Source organism: Apodemus sylvaticus, chromosome 1 (genome assembly GCF_947179515.1).
Source record: "Apodemus sylvaticus chromosome 1, mApoSyl1.1, whole genome shotgun sequence".
Lineage (NCBI taxonomy): Eukaryota > Metazoa > Chordata > Mammalia > Rodentia > Muridae > Apodemus > Apodemus sylvaticus.
This window is the reverse complement of record NC_067472.1, coordinates 25,447,036-25,467,189: the sequence shown is the minus strand read 5'-3', so window position 1 is coordinate 25,467,189 and position 20,154 is coordinate 25,447,036. Positions and strand designations below refer to the sequence as shown.

General features: G+C 38.6%; 1 protein-coding gene across 6 annotated transcripts in view; it reads left to right on the top strand.

The window, feature by feature from the left end:
* Nucleotides 1-20,154, top strand: part of Pcgf5 (polycomb group ring finger 5) — a 117,720-nt gene that overhangs the window by 82,284 nt on the left and 15,282 nt on the right. For 5 of the 6 annotated variants that reach the window (XM_052186739.1, XM_052186740.1, XM_052186749.1 and 2 more), the window contains exons 3-7: nt 7,505-7,601; nt 10,117-10,172; nt 10,276-10,335; nt 13,157-13,305; nt 16,513-16,611. In XM_052186739.1, coding sequence (XP_052042699.1) covers nt 7,505-7,601; nt 10,117-10,172; nt 10,276-10,335; nt 13,157-13,305; nt 16,513-16,611 — 461 coding nt within the window. The remainder of the gene's footprint in view (nt 1-7,504; nt 7,602-10,116; nt 10,173-10,275; nt 10,336-13,156; nt 13,306-16,512; nt 16,612-20,154) is intronic. The other variant, XM_052186747.1, reaches the window with a different exon arrangement.

The following is a 20,154-nucleotide window of genomic DNA, read 5'->3' as shown; positions in this document are numbered from 1 at the left end:
AGGCGCATCTGCAAGCGCACTGAGACATTTCCCTAACTCTCTTCCTTCTTCACCCTCTTACCTTTATTTTTAATATTTCATTAGCATTAATTACATGTAAGAGAAAACAATTGGTTTCATGAGGTATTAGGTAATCAATAAGGATATGAGTCTACTATTCTGAATTGAATAGCTATTCTGATTAAAAAGACATTTTTGATGAAATTTTTGATGTTTTCTTTATAAAGTGTTTAGTTTTGGAGTTTCTTTATAAAGTGTTTAGTTTTAGTTTTAGAAAAACAAAATGTCCAGATCGAAACTACATTACCATATGCATACATACAATGTCATAGGTTGCAGTAAAAATGGAGTCACCATCATACTGATGTTAAAGCTTCAGATAGTGCTTTGGCACTCATTAATAAGAGTGATTACAATGTTCATTTTGATGAACATCAAAATAAGGATAGTTGCTGATTTCAAACAGTCTAGGTACTAACTGTTATAATGTTAAAGGTGGATTACGTTAATTAAGCTTTTGGATTTTTTTTTTTATTTGGAAGCTTCAAGACAGTGAGGAATAAACCAGTTAGTATGAATAATCATAGGATACACAGAAGGATAAACTAGGGATAATGGAAATTTAAAAACTGAAATTATCTTGTATATTGATGTCTGATAAATAGGGACTAGAATGAATTTGAACCAATACCAGTATTGAACTGAGGTCAGAGTATATAACAGAAGTGAGTAAACAAAAGTTTTTCGTTAGAATATGCAATTGCCAATTGAGAAAATGGTTCCTGTTAGAATGGATTTTTTTTTTTTTATTGTTGCTAGTGATCTCAGAATTCCTTCATTTGCCTTGTAGACTCTGGCTTGACTCCAGTGTTACAGTTGTAGGCCTAGAATCTGGGCTCTCTTTAGTATCCTAACCCCTATAACTTTCTTTTGTCTACTTTATATTTACAAAAACCTATTTATTGAGCCTGCTCATGTTCAGATTCTGGCCCAGATACTTGGGGCACAGTGGGCAGGAGAATATGCAATAAGGTAAGTAATAAGTGTATATTAGAATGTTGTCCCTCTCAGCTAGAGATAAAGGGAAGGTCAGACTAGGCAAGGGGAATTTGACAATCGAGAATGTGCTGCTGTTCATAAAAGCTTGTGTCCAGGAAAAGCTTCAAGTCAGCCACTTTTGAATTTGTGGTAGAGAAGCTACTCCACCAGATACCTGAGAGATGTTCCAGGCAGAGGAAATACCAAGATCAAAGGCTTGAAGGTGTGAGTGTGGCTGGACAGTAGTGAGTGGGTGAAAGTCCAGAGGTGAGGTGGGGATGGCTGTGGGCCACAGGTTTTGCACATTTAAGGATTTGGGTCGTTTGGGTTTTATACATACATATATATACCTAGTTCATGGATGGATTTGAGTAAGGAATAATACAAACTGGATTGTAATTAAAAGAGTCACCTGAACTATTGTAATGGAACTAGAAATGTCATGATCTTATTGCAGTATTGCAGGAAAGAGATGGTGATGCTTGCACCAAGGTGGGGGCGCTCGTAAAGTGTTGGATTCTGAATACATTTTGAGGGTAGAGCCACGCTTGTTAATGAATTGAAGATCATCAGCATATAGAACATGATAAACAATGAAACCACAAAAGAAATAAGTGTGGATCACAGAACAGAACAGCAAAGGGCACTCTGGAGCTTATCCAGGAGCAAGTGAAGAGGGCCAGGGAAGGAGGACTCCAGGCGCTGAGAGCAGGGCATTGCTGGGCTCCGTGTGTTTGCTCAGGCAGTACGAACAGATCCAACTGTAAGGATCCTCTTAAGAGCGGTCTGAGCGGATGGAAGGAAAGAAAATATAAGTATTTTTGGGAAGAGAGCAAGCTTTTAATTTTCTAGTTTTACTATGAATGATACATTTAACTCTTGTGATACTGGAAATTGGACCTGAGGCCTCACAAAAGCTATTCATGAAATCTACCACTGAGATACATCCAAGCCCTGTACTTAACCTTAATAAAGCCAAACAAGAAATGGAAAATAAGTTTTGAAAGAGACGGAGTATATTGGTGTCAGTTACCAGGGTTTTTGCAAAGGGAAACAAAGCAATGGAGCAGTAGCTGCAAGGGATCTAGAGTCGGCAAAGGTTCATTCTACAGGCAGAAGAGCCTGTAGTAGGGATTTCTATATCCTGTGACAAATGTCAGAGCTCAGCAGCATACAGGGCTGAAATTACAGAGCCAGGTCCATGAGCATCTAGAGAGCAGGTTAGAGCACGGAGTGGAGGAGCGGGCAGAAGAGGACACGTTCCTTTTGATTCCACTATTTTCTGTTTTCAGTAAAATAGTAAGGTAATCTGTGAGGAGTAAAGGGGGGAGCATTTGATGGGGTTTGGGAAGAGACAAGAAAGGAGTACAGTGGACTTGGGGGCATTGAGTATGACTGGCTGGCCGAGGAAAACCCCACTTCGTGAGGTTCATGCTCATAATTGACAGTGAGATCCATCAGCATGGTTTCATCCACAATACCCAGCGATAATTTATAGCATCAGAGTATGTAGAATTTGAACATAATGAAGATTCTGGTTTAATTGAACTAATGTAACTAGAGAGGGCATTTTTAGTCTTTTATTATAATGAAACAGAGACCAAGCCTCTGACATACAGATCCTTAGGGAGTAGACCTCATTCAAACCATAGCAGGGAGGCACAGGAATTGGTGTGTGAGCACATGTATATGTAAAGAAACTTAATTGCAAAGGAAAGTGGTGACACTGCAGCACCTGCTGAACTTTGCCTGACTCTTCCCACTGCATCCACTCATTGTTGAAGCCACCTACAGAAGTGTCACTTTCCTGCTTTCCTCAGCTTAGAAAGATCCCCTTCCTACTTAGTACATAACCTAGTCTCTGCCTTGAGCTGTTCAAAACTTCTCCCTTGATGCCTGTTCCTTTGCTCAGTGGGGAAGGGATATAGTTAGGATGTTGTTAGGAATCATAATGTAAATATTTTTGGACACAGAAGTTTGCCAAAGGCCTTTACACAGCCTTTACACAGGCTGAGAAGCACTGAATCAGACACATTAATTAGTGATTTGATTTTCACCACAGTCCTAATTGGATCGAGTATTTAACCTCATACATGAAAACTGTGAGCAGATGTAAACTGACATAAGGACAGTACATGGTGGAGGGCACGGCGTGAATCCAGAGCTCATTCCACATTCAACACACATTTGTATGATATATTTCTTGCTGCCAGTTTCCCCACACAAACCTATAAAATACAGATGAGACTACCTTGTTCACTATTTTGGGAGTTGTCAACTTGTAGAATTAGATTTCTTTTAGCATACTATATAAAATGGCCTTTCAAGTAGCTTATTTGTTCTTTTCTTTAAGAAATAAAACTCTAGGAAATACACCTCCCTGTTGGATTTTATAAGGTGCTAAATGTGTATATCACAGAAATGAGAGCTTGGGGGACACAGGCCTGAAGTGCAGGGACAATGGGAGGAAGTGACGTGGGGACATAGCTCTGATGGTTAAAAACCTCATCACTAGGACTTGACCTGTGAGGTTTAGTTTATAAACTGAAAGCTAGCAGTAAAGCACACTTTAAGGAACCTTACAGATTCAACTCCAAGATCTGTAAATGCTCATCTGCTCTCCTGGCTAACTCAACTGGTCTCTAAATAATGTTCAAAAGGTTAGACTCTGCATTCCTAATTTATCATGAGCTCACCAGAAATATCATTAAAATGAAAAAAGATTACTAACTGAATGCTTTAGGTTTGAACAAGGTCAAATATGAAAATTGACAGGGAGATGGCTATTCTGCTCTCTAATACAGATCATAATCATATTTACATTGTGATTCCTAACAGTAGCAAAATTACAGTTATGAAGTAGCAACAAAAGTAGTTTTATGGTTGGTTCTACCACAGCATGAGGTGTGTATTAAATGATCTCAGCTTTAGGAAGGCTGAGAAGCACTGAATTGATGCACTGAATTTCATGTTGAATAGGCTGAGGACTGGTGTGTGTGATTCCTTCCCTCCCTGTATTGATGAGGGTGGCAGCCTTCCAGCCACCACCAATAACAGAACATTTCTGGGATTAAAATGGGGGTATTCTATGTCTTAAATTTTTCTTTTTTTTAAAAAAAAACTTATTTTAAAATTTTAATTATCTTTAATGCTAGTTTTTAGCATTAACCTCTAAAAAGAAATTTTCCAATTCATGTCATAAAGCCTGCATTTTGGTCTTAGTGCTGCTGCTCTTCAAAGCAGACCCACAGAAGCTGCTTGTTTTCCTTTGCAGAAATGAATAAAGTACTGTATCTTAGATATCCCAATGGAAAAGAGACTCACTCCTTGATGGGGAGTTTCTGTCTATTCTTCAGTAGACATGACTATGATCCACAACCAGTCATGGTGGCTCTTACCAGTAATTCCAGCTCTTCAGAGGCTGAGACAGGGGAATGACAAGTTTATAGTGTGCCTGAGCCATATAGCAACTCAAGTCCACTAAACCTTTAAATGAAGCTGGGGATACAGTAATGCAATATATATTTACCATAAGCAAAGCCCCTAACCACCCTCACTCCCAAAGTAGCCCACATGTGTAATTAAAAGATATTTAGTATTAGTACAGGACTGGAGAGATGGCTCAGTACTTAAAGCTCCTCTTCTGGGGGGTGGGGAAATCCCAGTTCTATTGACAGCACTGTCATGGTGGCTCCCAATTGTCTGTAATTCCAGGTCCAGGGCATCTCATGTCTTCCTTCCTCCAGCCTCTGAGGTACACAGAGATACATGCAGATAACACATTCATCTGCACAAAATAGTAAAAATTAGACAGAATATTCTATGGTCACATTTAAAAGGAATAAGTTTAGTATTGAACCCAGCATATCTAAAATAACTATCATTCCAGTGTATAAGATCATAAAAAATATAGGATCAAAAAATTATTTTTATATTAAATATTAAATCTAATGTGTATTTACAATTATAGCACATCTCAAAATAACCACATTTCAAGTGCTCAGTAACAGCATGTGGCTAGTGACTACTATTTTGAACAGTCCAGATCTAGATTTTAGATAAGTATTCCTCATCAGCATTCTGGGTACTGGTGCTGCTCTGTCCATAAGCAACTCACACACCTTAGATGTGTGTCTCTGGATGCTTCAGCCTGACATCTCTTTGATCAGATACCTTAGATTGGCCTTAGATACCTAAGATACCTTAGTGTCCCTGAGGGTAGGGTCTAACCCTCAGAGTCTTTGGCTGTCCTACTGAGGATCTGCTGTGGGCACGCTGTGTACCTATGTTTGGTCAGCTGGTAGAAAAACATGGATTGATGAGTTTGTTGAGTGAACCACAAGAATCAGAGCTCCTGGTCAATAAGAGCAGTATCAGACTTTGTCAAAACCCTTTCCTCCTGATTCTTACTTGTCTTAAATTTCAGACTTAGCTAGTAACTCTGGGGAAAGGGCACATACCAGGAATTTTGTAAAGGAATTCTGTCTCTCTGTTTTCTGTTCCAGTGTGACTTAACAAGGCAACCCTCTAAGAGATTATTTTGGCTTTTGAACAAACATTTGAGAACCCTTTTGGAATCTGGGTGTAGTATTTACCTGTAATCCCAGGTACTTGAGAGATGGAAACAGGAGGATCAAAAATAGTGAATTCAGAGCCAGCCTGGGCCATTGTAATTGGAGCAAACAAACAATTTTTAAAATAAACTTTTTAGGGGGTCAGTATATTATGAAGAACAAAATAGATACTTCTCTAGTTTATATTGGACAAACTTGTATTATCTTAGTTTTAAAGCATGCTTTCTGATGTTGTCTTTCACCTAGATTTCAGGAGAATTATAGTGAGTAGGTTACGGCCCTTAACATTTGTACTTAAGAGAAATATATGGGACTTAAGTGCGTGCCCTCATCAAAGGACACAGAAATGACCTGTTGATTTCAGCTTATGAGGCCTGCCCTGATCATTGCATCTACACAGCTGCCAGACACCAGGGCTCTGTCTCTACCTTCTTAAGAGAAACGGAGATAAGGCTACCATTTACCATTAACTAAAATTTGCATGCCTTACTAAGCATAAACCACCCTCTAAGGATGGGGACTTTATGCCATGTATTCCTGCACTGCCAGTTCCAGTGTAATGCCTCCCATTCACTTCACTGAATAAATGAACAATTAAATAAAATAAGTGATGTTATTTCCCATATTTATCAAGTAATTTTAAAATTAAATGCCTGGCAGTATTCTCCTTATTGCTGCTATAGGCAGTATGTATGATAGGCTGAGTTTTCAAACCTAATCTCAGTGTTTGCTCTTGATCAGTCATTCAGATAAACTTCTGTCAGAGCATGTGGGGCATAAGGACAGGGAAGAGAGTAGCTTGGAGTACAGTTATAAATGAAAGGAAGCAGTCTGTGCCCAGAGAAGATGTGAGATGACACAAAGACTGTTATGGAAAGGGGAGTTCCCGGGGGAGGGAGCGGATTGCAGTTTCACAGTTCAGATGTTGAGATGTTGTATAAGACCCATTTGGGCAGAGCAGTTGGCTTACAAGGTAACAGAAGCTTAGGTAAAGATAAAAGGAATTCATGACCAAAGAGGTTAGAATTGTTGAGAGGAAATGTGGTCTGTGTTGCCATATTTAGTCTTCTAGTCTTTATTTAGAATCTTTATTTAAATTCTAGTCACCCTTGTCCACTTCTCAGTCATCTCTAGTTCACCTCTTGTGCCTTTGTGCCAACATGACACCATTTCCTATACAGTGTACTTTGTGACACTGTGGCACCTGTGATCACAAGTTCATCATGTTTGTCAGGGTCCAGAAATTCTATGGTAACTACTGTTTTGTCCCAGGAGCCTCCCTGGTGGTATAAGCAATCCAAACATGTTGAAACCTCGAAAGGGTTTTGTTTTTCCCGGGCTGTAGATTAAACTGGGGGACTCACAGATGATATACTTTAACCCTGAGCTACTTGTCCAGACCCTCAAGTTTTTATTTATTTATTTATTTTTTAAAAGGAAACTTTTGTTTTGCTTTTAAGGCAGGGTCTCTTTATGTAGCCCTTGCTGTCTGGAAGCTCAATATGTAAACTGGGCTGACCTTGAACTCACAGAGATCTGCCTGCCTCTGCCTCCCAAGTGCTGGGATTAAAGGTGTGCGCCACCACTGCTGCTCGCAGACCCTCAAGTTTTATTCAGAACAGTTTGTATTGCATTCAAATAAACTATTAGCGAAAGAAAGAAATAAAAGCAAAATTAACAATTTTTACTTTTCTCTGTTCCACTTTTTAAATAAGACCCTTTTCTATAAAGCACACATTTTTATATAAGTAGAGTATATTTAGTTTATAAATATATTAATAGAAACAATAAGTACATTGGGATTTTCTTTTGAATTATGCCAGTGGGCTTTGATTTTGGTGGTATAATTCTAGAAGTTTGTAATTCTAACCTTTTATCTTATCTCTTCCAAGTCTGTAAGACATGTATTGTCCAGCACTTTGAAGACAGCAATGATTGTCCAAGATGTGGCAACCAAGTTCATGAAACAAATCCATTAGAAATGTTAAGGTAAAGAAATATATTTTATATTTGTCTTGATTTTAATTAAGTATATATATTTGAAATATTTATCATGAATTATGCTATTTGAACATATTTTAGGTCTTGGGCACTTAAAATCTTTTTAAAGCATTTTATTTCATTTTTAAATCTTTTAATAAAAGTTTTAAATAAGATTACATAATATTTAGGAAATGTATCTGCAATTAGAATGGCAACTTTCTCTTGGGATTCTCAGAGTGACTTCAGTTATTTTCAGATGGAGGTGAACTAGGTTGGATAAAGGTATTATAATAAAATTATCAGGAAGGTAATAGTAGGAAAAAATGTCTGCTGGGAAAAAAGAGATTGGCAGGTGATGGGACTGAAGAAGGAAGGATGATGTGGAGTGATTAAGAAGGGAGAGAGGGGACAGACTGTGAAGTACTCAAGGCTGTGAAAGGAAGGAGTCAGTGCTGTCACTTTAAGCCTGTTTGGGATGCTGTAGTACCATATCAAACTCTGAGTGAAGCAGCTGAGGTTGTTTTGTGCCACTCCGGAAGCTTTGATAAGATGTCTTGACATAAATGAGCAAAAAGGAGATGGCTGAGTTGTTCAGCATCTCTTGGAAATACAGAACTAGAGCTAAGGTGTGAGACAGCTAACTGCTCACAAGCTGAGTTTCAAGCTACAAAACTATATGAGGACCCTGGAAATACGGAAGGTGGAGTAAGGGGGGCAGCTGCCTCCAGGGGATTTGGCCAACCATCCATCAGATAAATTAGCAAGAAAAATTGCTTCTGTACTGAACATTTAATTGCCATCATTCCCCAAACAATAAGATACATTAACTATTGCACTTACATTGTATTGCTATATGCGGACTACATACAGCTGGTTTGAAACTACAGAAAGACGTGTCTTAGATATGTAGTCCTACAGAGGAGTTTCTTTTTTTGTTTTGTTTTGTTTTGTTTTTTGGATTTGTTATTTTTGAGACGGGGTTTTTCTGTATAGTCCTGGCTGTCCTGGAACTCACTCTGTAGACCAGGCTGGCCATGAACTCAGAAATCCACCTGCCTCTGCCTCCCAGAGTGCTGGAATTACAGGCGTGCGCCACCCCAGCCCGCCTTACAGAGGAGTTTCTATGAAGAACCTGACCATCCAGACTTGATATCTGTGAAGAGACCTGGAACTTGCTTCCCAACACTGGGGTCTGAATTTAGTTGGATTAAAAAGATATTTAGGCACATAGACAGGGTAAAAAATTAAAATGAAGGAAGGGAATTTCAGGGCCTTAGTATTACACCATGCTGTCAGATTGCTACTAAACTATACTGGTCCTAGGGACTAATTAATTAATAGGGAGTTTAGGAAGGTAAAAGCAGCAATAACAGTATAAAACAGACATAAAAAATATGCTTTTCAAAAAATGAAGGTTGAAAGAAAATTAAGAAACATGTATGTATGTATGTATGTATGTATGTATGCATGCATGTATGTATGTGTCTACAACAGGTATATGCAGAATCCAGGAAAAGGCATTAGATCTGGACCTAAAGTTATAGGCAGTTGTGAGCTATCCACTTGGGTGTTAGGAACTGATCTCCAGTCCGCTCACTGCAGGAACAGCAAGTATTCTTAACTGCCGAGCCACCTTTGCATCTCCAGACCCTACAAGACCCTTAAGGAAGAGATTTTTCCCCTTTAGAGTTTGATATCAGAGAAAAGCAGTGCTGTTAGCAGGCTGAAGCTGAAGCAAGAGCAAAAGAATGGCTGAGGAAATAAAGCCAGGAACAGGAAAAAGAAAATGCCCAAGATGGATGCACTTTTATCTGTGGAGCTAGATGGTCAAACTGACTACATTTCTCAGAAAACGAAATGGAGAGCATTCATTTTTAGAAAAGAATAAAAATCTTATGGATTTGAATAGTAGGACTGTTAACTGTTGCTGCATGACCAAGCCCACCTGCATTAGTGCTTCATGGCTGGCTTCCCTCACTCCTCACCATTGGTGAGGGCCAGTGAGCCCGGTCTTAGCTCTGCTCACTCCTGCAAGCTCAGGGGACCACTGTGTATGGTCATGTGTTGGGATGGACTGGCACTGGAGTGATGGACATGCTCCTCAGCCAGGCAGTGGAGCTTCCCCCAGCTGGTCTAATGAGCACAGAAATGCTGTGCCCCATAACACCTAGGCTAAATCCAAGCTCAGTTATCATTTGTCCACACTCTCTTTGGTCTAAGCAGTTTTCCGGGGTAGAATTGGGAGTTCTCCAAGGTCTGGGATCCACCTCTTAAACAAGGGAAGGAGCGTAGAGTGTACATCAACAGAAGGCTGGGAACTTGGGGACTGTTTTTCCCCATTAGTGTACCATCAGAGGAAGGCTTCTAGAAGTACATATGCTCTGTGTGCAGGTAACAGTGGTGTAGTGAATACACTAAAATCTTCTGCCTGTGTTTCATAATATGTATAAGAAATGGCAAACTGTTTGCATATTGGGTTTTGATATTGTCATTGTTTGTCCCCATTGCCTACCCTCTGAAGGCTGGATAACACGCTGGAGGAAATTATATTTAAACTGGTGCCTGGACTACGAGAACGTAAGTTCCCTTTGGGTTCTGCAGAATTCTTGTTTTTGTGTTTTGTATTTTCATTAAAGATTTCATGTTCCTATGGTTTTCATATTTTTTTCCTTCAAATTAGAAGAACTTCAGCGTGAGTTGGAATTTTGGAAGAAAAATAAACCTCAAGAAAATGGGCAAGGTAACTGTTTCTGACAGCTTCTCTCATTGTTGTGGTTTTTGTTATGTTGGTAATGTCTTTCCACACTCACAGTTTTCCTATATAAGACTCATGCAGCCCTACATGAAATTTTATCTAAATCTATGCAGAACTGCATGACTCCTCTTCAAGGTAATTGGAAAGAGGAAATTGGACTTTGGGAAGAAAGGGAAGAAGAAAACTGAATAGATAATAGCAATAGTTTCAGGACCGAAAAAGTCTGAAGTAAAAAATGAAAGTCTGAAGTAAGAACCAGTCTTAGTGTGCACGTCGCATGAGAGCACATGTATGAGAGCATTTCAGTTTACTTCACTCTCACCAGCACCTTAATAGGAGACCGAAGGGAGGCGTGGCTGAGAGCCAATTCAGGATTTGTTGTGCTTTGACACTCTGAAGTGAACACGGGTAGAAAGCCAGTGGTTCCTGCTTAGGTCTTGGGTCTGACAGCTAGTGTCTCTGTGTACTCAAGATGTTCCCATCACCTGGCCCAGTGTCCAGGTTTCTACTCAGAGACTCAGGTAATAATAATTTCAGCAGGGCCGGGAGGGAGGGAGGGAAGCGGATGGACACAGGAGGAATGAGGGGGGAGGAGAGAGAAAAAGCTCCAGTGCACATTGGGTGAAACACTTGCCTCAAAATCACAAGGACCTGAGTTTGATCCCCAGAAGTCACATAAACAGTGAGGCATGGGCCAGCAAGATGCTTAGTGGGTAGGAGTGTTTGCACAGATTTTTTTGTTCCCTCAGTCCCTCAAGATGACAAAAGAAAACTGACTTAATATTTGTCCCCTGACATTGACATGTGTACTGCACACACAGTTTTTATGTAAGCACTGGGAAGGCAGAGCTAGGCTGATCTCTGGAGTTTGCTGGACAGCCAGCCCAACCTAAGGGTTGAGTTCTGGGCCAGTGAGAACCCCCACCTCAGAAACACAGGGTAGATAGCGTTGAGGAAGAACATCCAAGACTGACTCGGCCTCCGGAACACATGCACATATATGCACACATTTGCACACAGGAACAACAATAATTTCAGCAAAGTGCAACATATTAGTGGCCAGAGAGAGGACTGTTAGTATGTATATTAGCCACAAAAAGGGCATCTAATTATAAAATAATATCATTCTTCATGTTTTTATACACAGATGTCATTCAGGATTCAAAAATCAAAGTGGTCTCTGTGCATATGTGAACTTAGTCTCCCAAGTCACATAGGACTTATAAAGTATCAGAAAAATAGTGCCATTTAAGATGGATGAGGAAATGCTGGGTCGGCTTTTTCTCGTGTATAGTGGGAATAATGGCTTTAATAGTTGTAACTTGTAGAGGGGAAGGCTTTTCATTGATCTAGGTGTTTGGATCATAAAAGGCAGTGTCTGTACATGGGTTCTGGGTAAATGAGGGTGGGAAAAGGAGCCATGTTCCCACTATTTTTAGATACAGTATAAGGCTTTTACTGTCTCGAACAAGGACTAGCCTCTCAGTGGTAGGGGAACATTATGAAGTACTTCTGGCTAGCTGATTTTTCATATTTGGCTTAGGTAGAATCTTACATAGTCACATCTTTCATTTACCCCTCATCCTACAGTTGCCCTTTTACCTTTTCCTGTGCCCTGGCTCCATAACTATGAGGATGGCTAACTGTAGTTTTTACTTTCTCATTTCTGTGTCAAAATCCTTGACAAGAAGCAACCAGGAGGGGATGGAAAGGGAAGAAGAAAGGAAGTTGATCACTCTGGCTGACAGTTCAGGGGCACTGTCATGACAGGGAAGGCGCGGCAGCAAGAGCAGGAGGCTCTCGGTCACATTGAATCTATTGTCACAAAGAAGAGATTGGAAGTGGAGCTGTCAATAAAACCTCAGGACCCACTCCCAGCACCCCACTTCTGCCTGCGAGGCTCCCCCTCAGAAAGGCTTCATAACCTCCCAAACAGCACCACCATTCAAGCACATGACCCTGTGGCGAGGGGTAGTTCCTGTTCAGTCTTCATGCCCTTTAATTGTGTTATTGTTACCTCAGAGTAAGTACATTGCATGTCTAACACCTTCAAGGTGTTCCATAAATGCATCAATAAATAGTTTTATTCGTATAACATTATAAATAAATTTTGATTATGAAATATATTCAAATTTTCTTAATTAAATTTTTAACATGTTAGGTTGGCTACAAAGCATGTTTTTTAAAATCTAATTTTTTTCTATAGTTGGTCTTATAAATAATTTCAAGTTCTGAGAACTTAGAGAGGATACCAGCTTAGTGTTTATACATTTGAACACATCTGTTATTGAATTAGGAAGAATTATGTATCCTATTGCTTTCTAAAGCGTCCTAACCACTAATTGCAGTTTTTGTGACCAAATATAGTTAATCTAGAATCTTTTTGTACTGTACGCTACAAAGATGAGAAGATGGCTCTTCCTTTTCCCACGTTTACACCATGTACAGACACTGTATTTTATAAACCAGACAAGGTAGCTCAGTGAAACTTACCCCAAGTTAAAGATCAAATCCAAAAATATTGTGAAAGGATATAAAACAGGAAAAAGAAGGTAAAATTCACAAACCAGGATATACAAAATGTCTATATAAGTTTGGAAATCTTACACTTTTTTTTAAGTTTCTGATGGCCTTTGATTAATTTTCCATTGTTGAGTTTGTTGGAGGGTTTCAAAAAGTATTGATATTTTCAGTTATACTTCAGAGAAGTTATAAAATATTTTAGGTTGCTTATTGCTTTGGTGAGTGCCATATTATTGCTTGACTTTAAACTTTGGGTTACATGAGTCTTGCTTCAATTATACAGATGACATTTCGAAGGTTGACAAATCTAAAACAGATGAAGAAGGTGATGAAAACCAAGATGATAAGGACTATCATAGAAGTGACCCTCAAATTGCTATCTGTCTGGACTGTTTACGAAATAATGGGCAGTCAGGGGACAATGTAGTGAAGGTGAGTGGGCAGAAGTCATTTCTTTCACCGTTTTTTGTTAATGTAATGCAATTGAATACTGTTCTCAAAAATTCCAAATCTGGGAATAGCTCAGGCTTTGTTTTCCTGGTGCTATGTCCTCCCACCCAGCCATCCCAGAACAATGCCACCATCTAGTGGCTAACTTTTCAAATGCAGCAGCCAAAAGTCAGACTGATTATTTAAGCAGTGTCTCCAACCATTTTATTATCTTTAAAATTATTATTTTTAAAGGTTAGTTTTGTTTTTTATGTGTAGGTGGTTTACCTGCATGTATGCCTGTGCATCATGTGTTTTCCTGACGCCATCAGAGGGTGTCAGGACCCCTGGAGGCACAGGTGGTTGTGAGCTGCCCTGTGAGTGCTGGGAATTGAACCTGAGTCCCTCTGGAAGAGGGATTTTACTGCTGAGACATCTCTCCAGTCCTAATCTAAATCATATTCTGCAGTCTTCTACTTGTATTTAAAACTCTGTACACCTCATGTCGTGGCTAATACATTTTTTTTAATAGAACAGTAGGTTTTGAAGTAAAGCTGTGTTATCAAGTGCCTATGAGTGGATAAAATCCTTCAGAACTTCCATTATTTTCTACATAATCCTTGTTTTCATCCTGTTTCCTGTGTTTGACAAAACATTGCTCTGACTCTTAGAGGATCTGAAAACTCACTGCTGTCTCAGTGGTTTATTTTCCTTGGTGTTTGAATATTATCTGGTATGTCCTGGTTTTTAGTTGGCACAGCTTTCATATAAATATTCACAATGTTAGCTCTTCAGTAGACTTTTGTCACTTTGTCCAAGTACATAATAGTCACTGAGGATGTTGGCTTTCTCTGTACTTTGTTTTATGCACAAGTTCATATTTATTTTTTGCTTCTAATTTTCTTCATCTTTGCTAATCTATTGGTCTTTGGGTTGAATTTCTTTGCTATTCTATTACTAATAATGGTACTTTATATTGGGAAATTAAAGACAAATAATTTTAACTTAGATTTTCATTTAATCAGAATCTTGCAGCAATGAATATATTTGAGTGTAGTAAGCAAATTAATCCATTATGTGGTAATGATATAATTAGTAAGAAAAAGCCTGTCACTTGAGACACATGAGTAGTTGCTAGGTGGGTTGTAGGAACAGGAATATGAAGTAACTGTTAACTGCTCCTATATAAAGGATTTCTTTGGAGGACAAGGAAAACTTTGGAATTGGATATCATAATTGTTGAACAACTTTATAAAAACTACTAAATTTTTCATTTTAGACAGTGACTTTATGGCATTATATTTCCATTTAAGAAGTTAAAATCATGCTTGTTAACTACTCTGATTGGTAGAGATTAAATCATAATACTAAACACAAAACTGAAGAATCATTGAGTTGTATCTTAGAACTGCAGGTCTCTCTGAGCTACAGGAGAGACCACTGCAGATTTTGTATTTAGTCTTTTGACTCTTCAGAGCCAGAGGAAAACAGGACCAAAGCCTTTGTTTTATTAGCCTCTGACAACTCCTGATCCACTTCTGCCTCTGAGGTTGCTGAGTTTGGCCACCTCAGACACGTTCACTCACATCAGGGCCTTAAGCAAGCAGCTTAGAAAGGAGACACTTCTGAATTCTGCACTTTCTTTTCTTTTCTTTTTTTGAATAAGGTTATCTTGTGTTTTTAATATCTTATATCTGTCAGTTGATTTTTGCTAACCTGACATAAACCTAGACATATTTTTTATTAGGTATATTCTTTATTTACAATTCTGCACTTTCTGAGGTGGACAACAGAACACAGAGGCAGGGTATTGTGCCATAGGAAGGGAAAGTAATATTCTTAAAACAAAACAGTCTTCTTTTATACAGTATTTCTTCTGATATGCAGATATACCAGAAATATTGATCCTTTCCAGACAGCTGAGCAAGGTAGGGTTAGACACAGATTCTCCCAGCAGTCTCTTGTAAGCCTCTGGTGTGTAACACAATACTTCCATTTTCCATGTCAGGAAAGAAACAATGAAAAGAAGCTCTGCTCCTACTTCTCCTCTCATCCTGCTTTCTACCCAGCCCCCGTCTGTCATGGCCCTCTTTCTGGCTGGCTGTACAGTAGTTCTGAGGTGTACACAGCCAGGAAGTAGAGCACGTGTCATTTGGTTTATTATAAGGTATTCCTGGAAGACGCACTACTTGTTTTTATTTCTAGTTTTTCCAAATCAACTCATATAATACAGATAGGATTTTTGTTAGATTTGTGTCGGACTATTGAATTATGAATTCTAGAAATACTCTTTTGTCATGTCCTAAAAATTTCCCTTAACTATTTTGACAACTGAATTATTAATAACTTGTGGGAGGCTATGCAGGTCAGTGAGGGGAAGGGCTCTGCCAAGCTTAAAGAGTGAATGAGAAGCACTGTGTTCATGTAAAACAAGAGAAGCACAAGGCATACAGAACTTAGTGATGTACAGTGCCGTGCCGTAGCCTGTCCCTGGGAAATGAACGCTTTTCCTCAACCCAGAGCTCACACTGCACAGCTTGCAGGTGCTGAGGTGGGCTGTGGATGGAGCAGATGCCTTTCTTCAGGATCCAGAACTCTCCCAAGTCTTATGTCAAACTACTTCTGTCTCTGAAATTATTATAGGGTTCCATTATACTTAACAAGTGCCTCTTGTGCTTTCAGAAGTAACATCATTTAACAAAACATTGATATTTTGTGAGCTTTTACTTAAACTCTGCTTTCTTTATAGAAAAAAATGTTAGAGAAAAACAGATTGCTTTCTTGACAGGGTTTTGCTAATTCACACACTAGAATGACATTCTTGAAGAATATCATGTAAATAATAGACTGTAATTAGGAACATTTTTGCTTATGAGAATTGAAAGTGTTTATTTTACATTTAGAAAATACTCAAAATATATAGTGAAATTCATGCCTTTGGCTTTGGATTGGTTTAGTTGGTTTGGATTTGATTTGGTTTAGTTGGTTTGGGGTAGGTTAATTTAGTTGGTTTGGGTTGGGTTGGGTTTAGTTTAGTTGGTTTGGGGTGGTCTAATGAGACTATCTCACTTTGCAACCCAGGCAGAATCAAACTGAGACCCCGCCTCCTCCTGCTGAATGCTGGGATTATAAGTATAGGCCTCCATGCCTGGAGGACTGAAGTTTTCAGTGAAAACAGATGAGTCTTTAATTGTCGTTTGTTTCCTTCAGGGTCTCATGAAGAAATTCATTCGCTGTTCTACACGAGTTACTGTAGGAACTATTAAAAAGTTTCTAAGTTTAAAACTAAAACTTCCAAGTTCTTATGAAGTAAGTAAAATCATATCTAATTGTGATTTTGATGATTCTGATCTGTAGCAAAATTCTATCAAAAGAAGTAAAATAAGAATGTAGTCAAATTAATTTTTATAGAAAAATGTTTATTTTCATGTTTAAAATTAATTTTTAGAATGTAAAATTTATGTAAATTTCATAACAAGATAACCACACTGATGCATTTGTGACTAAAGGAGATATTTTAAAAGCTTTTTAATACAAAGCACATCTAGCTAAGTGAGTTCTTTCTTTTTTACAATGTCAACATTTAAGATATATCACTTCTTAAATGTTTTGTTTTGCTGTTTGACGGCTTTAGGCATGTATCTAGTGAATCTAGTGAGTTAGAGCTGCTCTCCCTCCCATCACCGATACCCCTTCTTGGGTTGGACTTCTTGGGTTGGAACCCTTCTTAGTGTTCCTACCTTTTAGTAAGGGTTTCTTTTCTTTTTTTTTTTTTTTTAAGAAATTAACCTTATTGTGGTTTGTTTGTTTGTTTGTTTGTTTGTTTATTTTATGAGTACACTGTAGCTGTCTTCAGACACACCAGAAGAGGGCATCAGATCCCATTACAGATGGTTGTGAGCCACCATGTGGGTGCTGGGATTTGAACTCAGGACCTCTAGAAGAGCAGTGAGTGCTCTTAACCACTGAGCCATCTCTCCAGCCCCTAGTAAGGGTTTCTTACCTGAGCCTGAATAGGAGGTTCTTTACTGGATCACAAACAGCTTACATTGCCTGCAGCCCTTCTTCCCCAAGCAACCGTTAATTGCCAGTCGTCATCCAGCATGTGCTGGGGCTCATGGACTCTGCTCCCATCTGTGATGAAATGTTGTTCTGCCCAGCCCGTGCGAGTCTTATGTGGATAATTGCAGCTGCAGGAACTGCATTAGTGCGGAGGCTATGTCCAGGCAACTTTTTTGCTGCCCTCCTTCCTGTCCTCTGGTCTTCCTGTCTGCTTTTCTGTGATGTCCCCTGAGCCTTGGAGGACACAGCAGGAGTCTCAAGGATCGAAAGTGTGGGCAGACCCCCGACTGCCCAGTGGTGCGGGAGCAAGGGCCAAAGTCCAGGCACACCCTGGAGTTGTGCGACTTCTCACAAGGCGCTCAGTGAGGTATGGGGGGATTTAAGCACAGACCCTGGCACACAGGTGTCTGTGTCTGAGAAAGACCTAATGGAAATGTCTCATGTGACTAGTGACTAGTTTGGGTTAATTTTGGGGGGGGGGGGTTAATTTTTTTGATTTAATTTTAAGTTGGGTCTACAGTTTTTTAAAAAAAAGTTAGCTACAGGACTGAAATGATGGCTCAGTGGTTAACAGTATTGGCTGCTCTTCCAGGTGACCGGGGTTCAATTCCCAAGATCCACATGGTTGCTCACAACTGACTAATTCAGCTCCAAGCAGTTTGTCATCTTCACACAGGCAAAACACCAGTGCTCAAAAATAAAAATCAATAAATCATTTTAAAAATTTCAAAAACATATTTGTATTAGGAAAAACCTGAAAGATTCAAAGCCTACTATATTTGGTAAACATAAGAGATAACAACTTCTAGATATAACATCTGTAGTGAAAAATAGACAATGACATTTTGTACTATATGGTTTCTTTACGTTTTTATGTAAAAATACCATGCATAGTTTAAAATCTGGTTTTTTTTGTTTTTTTTTTTTTTTTGTTTTGTTTTTTTTTGTTGTTGTTGTTGTTTGTCTTCAGGAAGTTACCAGAGCTTGGAAGACAGTTCTATCTTACTTCTGCCATGTACTATGATTATTTTTAAACAATCTATCCCAATCAAAGAACTTGTCCTTTGCTTCCTTTGGGAGATATGGATTGGTCTCCCATTATTCTGCTGCCCAGCATCTAAGAGTATGATTTAATGAAATGTCTGAAATGGCTTTAACAGCATTGCTAATTGGGGCTGAGTTCTTAAGTTGCTAATGACTGTGGATGCAGCCTGCCTGATTAGTGATTGCACCTTAACAACTTTGTCTGTGTATTTGTTTTACAGACAAGAGGGGGAAAAAGTTGTCTATTTTTAATAGTTAATAAAATAACTGAAAATTCAAAGTTTATATATCACCATAAATTATTAAAATATCAATAGTAAATATATATGATATAATTGGGACTATATTTTGTGTTAGACTTCAAGTTCAAAATTATAGCCTATCTAGATAGATACAGATGTATTTAAAGTTCATTTTCCCCTCCATCCTTGAAATAAAATCTGAACCAGTTTCTTTAACTAGAAACTAGAATACTGATTTATAGGAACTTTGATACATTTTTTAATGTATGGTTTGTTTTATTTTTTTTTTTGTTGTTGTTTTTTTTATTTTTTTTATTCGATATAATTTATTTACATTTCAAATGATTTCCCCTTTTCTAGCCCCCCACTCCCCGAAAGTCCCGTAAGCCCCCTTCTTTTCCCCTGTCCTCCCACCCACCCCTTCCCACTTCCCCGTTCTGGTTTTGTCGAATACTGCTTCACTGAGTCTTTCCAGAACCAGGGGCCACTCCTCCTTTCTTCTTGTATCTCATTTGATGTGTGGATTATGTTTTGGGTATTCCAGTTTTCTAGGTTAATATCCACTTATTAGTGAGTGCATACCATGATTCGCCTTTTGAGTCTGGGTTACCTCACTTAGTATGATGTTCTCTAGCTCCATCCATTTGCCTAAGAATTTCATGAATTCATTGTTTCTAATGGCTGAATAGTACTCCATTGTGTAGATATACCACATTTTTTGCATCCACTCTTCTGTTGAGGGATACCTGGGTTCTTTCCAGCATCTGGCAATTATAAATAGGGCTGCTATGAACATAGTAGAGCATGTATCCTTATTACATGGTGGGGAATCCTCTGGGTATATGCCCAGGAGTGGTATAGCAGGATCTTCTGGAAGTGAGGTGCCCAGTTTTCGGAGGAACCGCCAGATTGCTTTCCAGAGTATGGTTTGTTTTATTAATGAACCACAGACAAAGTTTTTGTGGCTTTTTGAAGGTTTAGGGTTGGTTTCCTAAAGCCTAGAACAAAAGGGAGACTTTGAAGTACAGTTTGTTTTGACATTTCATACAGGTATCCTTGAGCACCTTAGAGAGGCCAGATAGCCCTGAACACAGACATCTGTACCATAGTTATAATGCCCTATAACTAAGGAGAAGGTAAAACTCTTTTTCATCCTGGGAACTTCAGAGGATTCTGAGATGTGGATTTAGAATGAACTTACTATACTTTTCGATAAGAATGGTCCCCGCATATGTCTAAAACCTATAGAGTTGTAGAAACATTAATCAAGATACCATTGCATTTATAGATTGTGTATTAACTTGAGATACAGTTGTATGGTACAAGATAAATGCTGTTTCATGTTACATGTGATTTTTTGACAGTCTGTGACAAAGTGGGTTTAATAAAAATATTCAGTGTTATTATAAAATTGATACATTTATGTTCTTTAAACAAAAATTTTATCTTTTAAAATTTGAAAATGTATAAAAATGTATAAATTCAAATTTTTTCTATATTAATT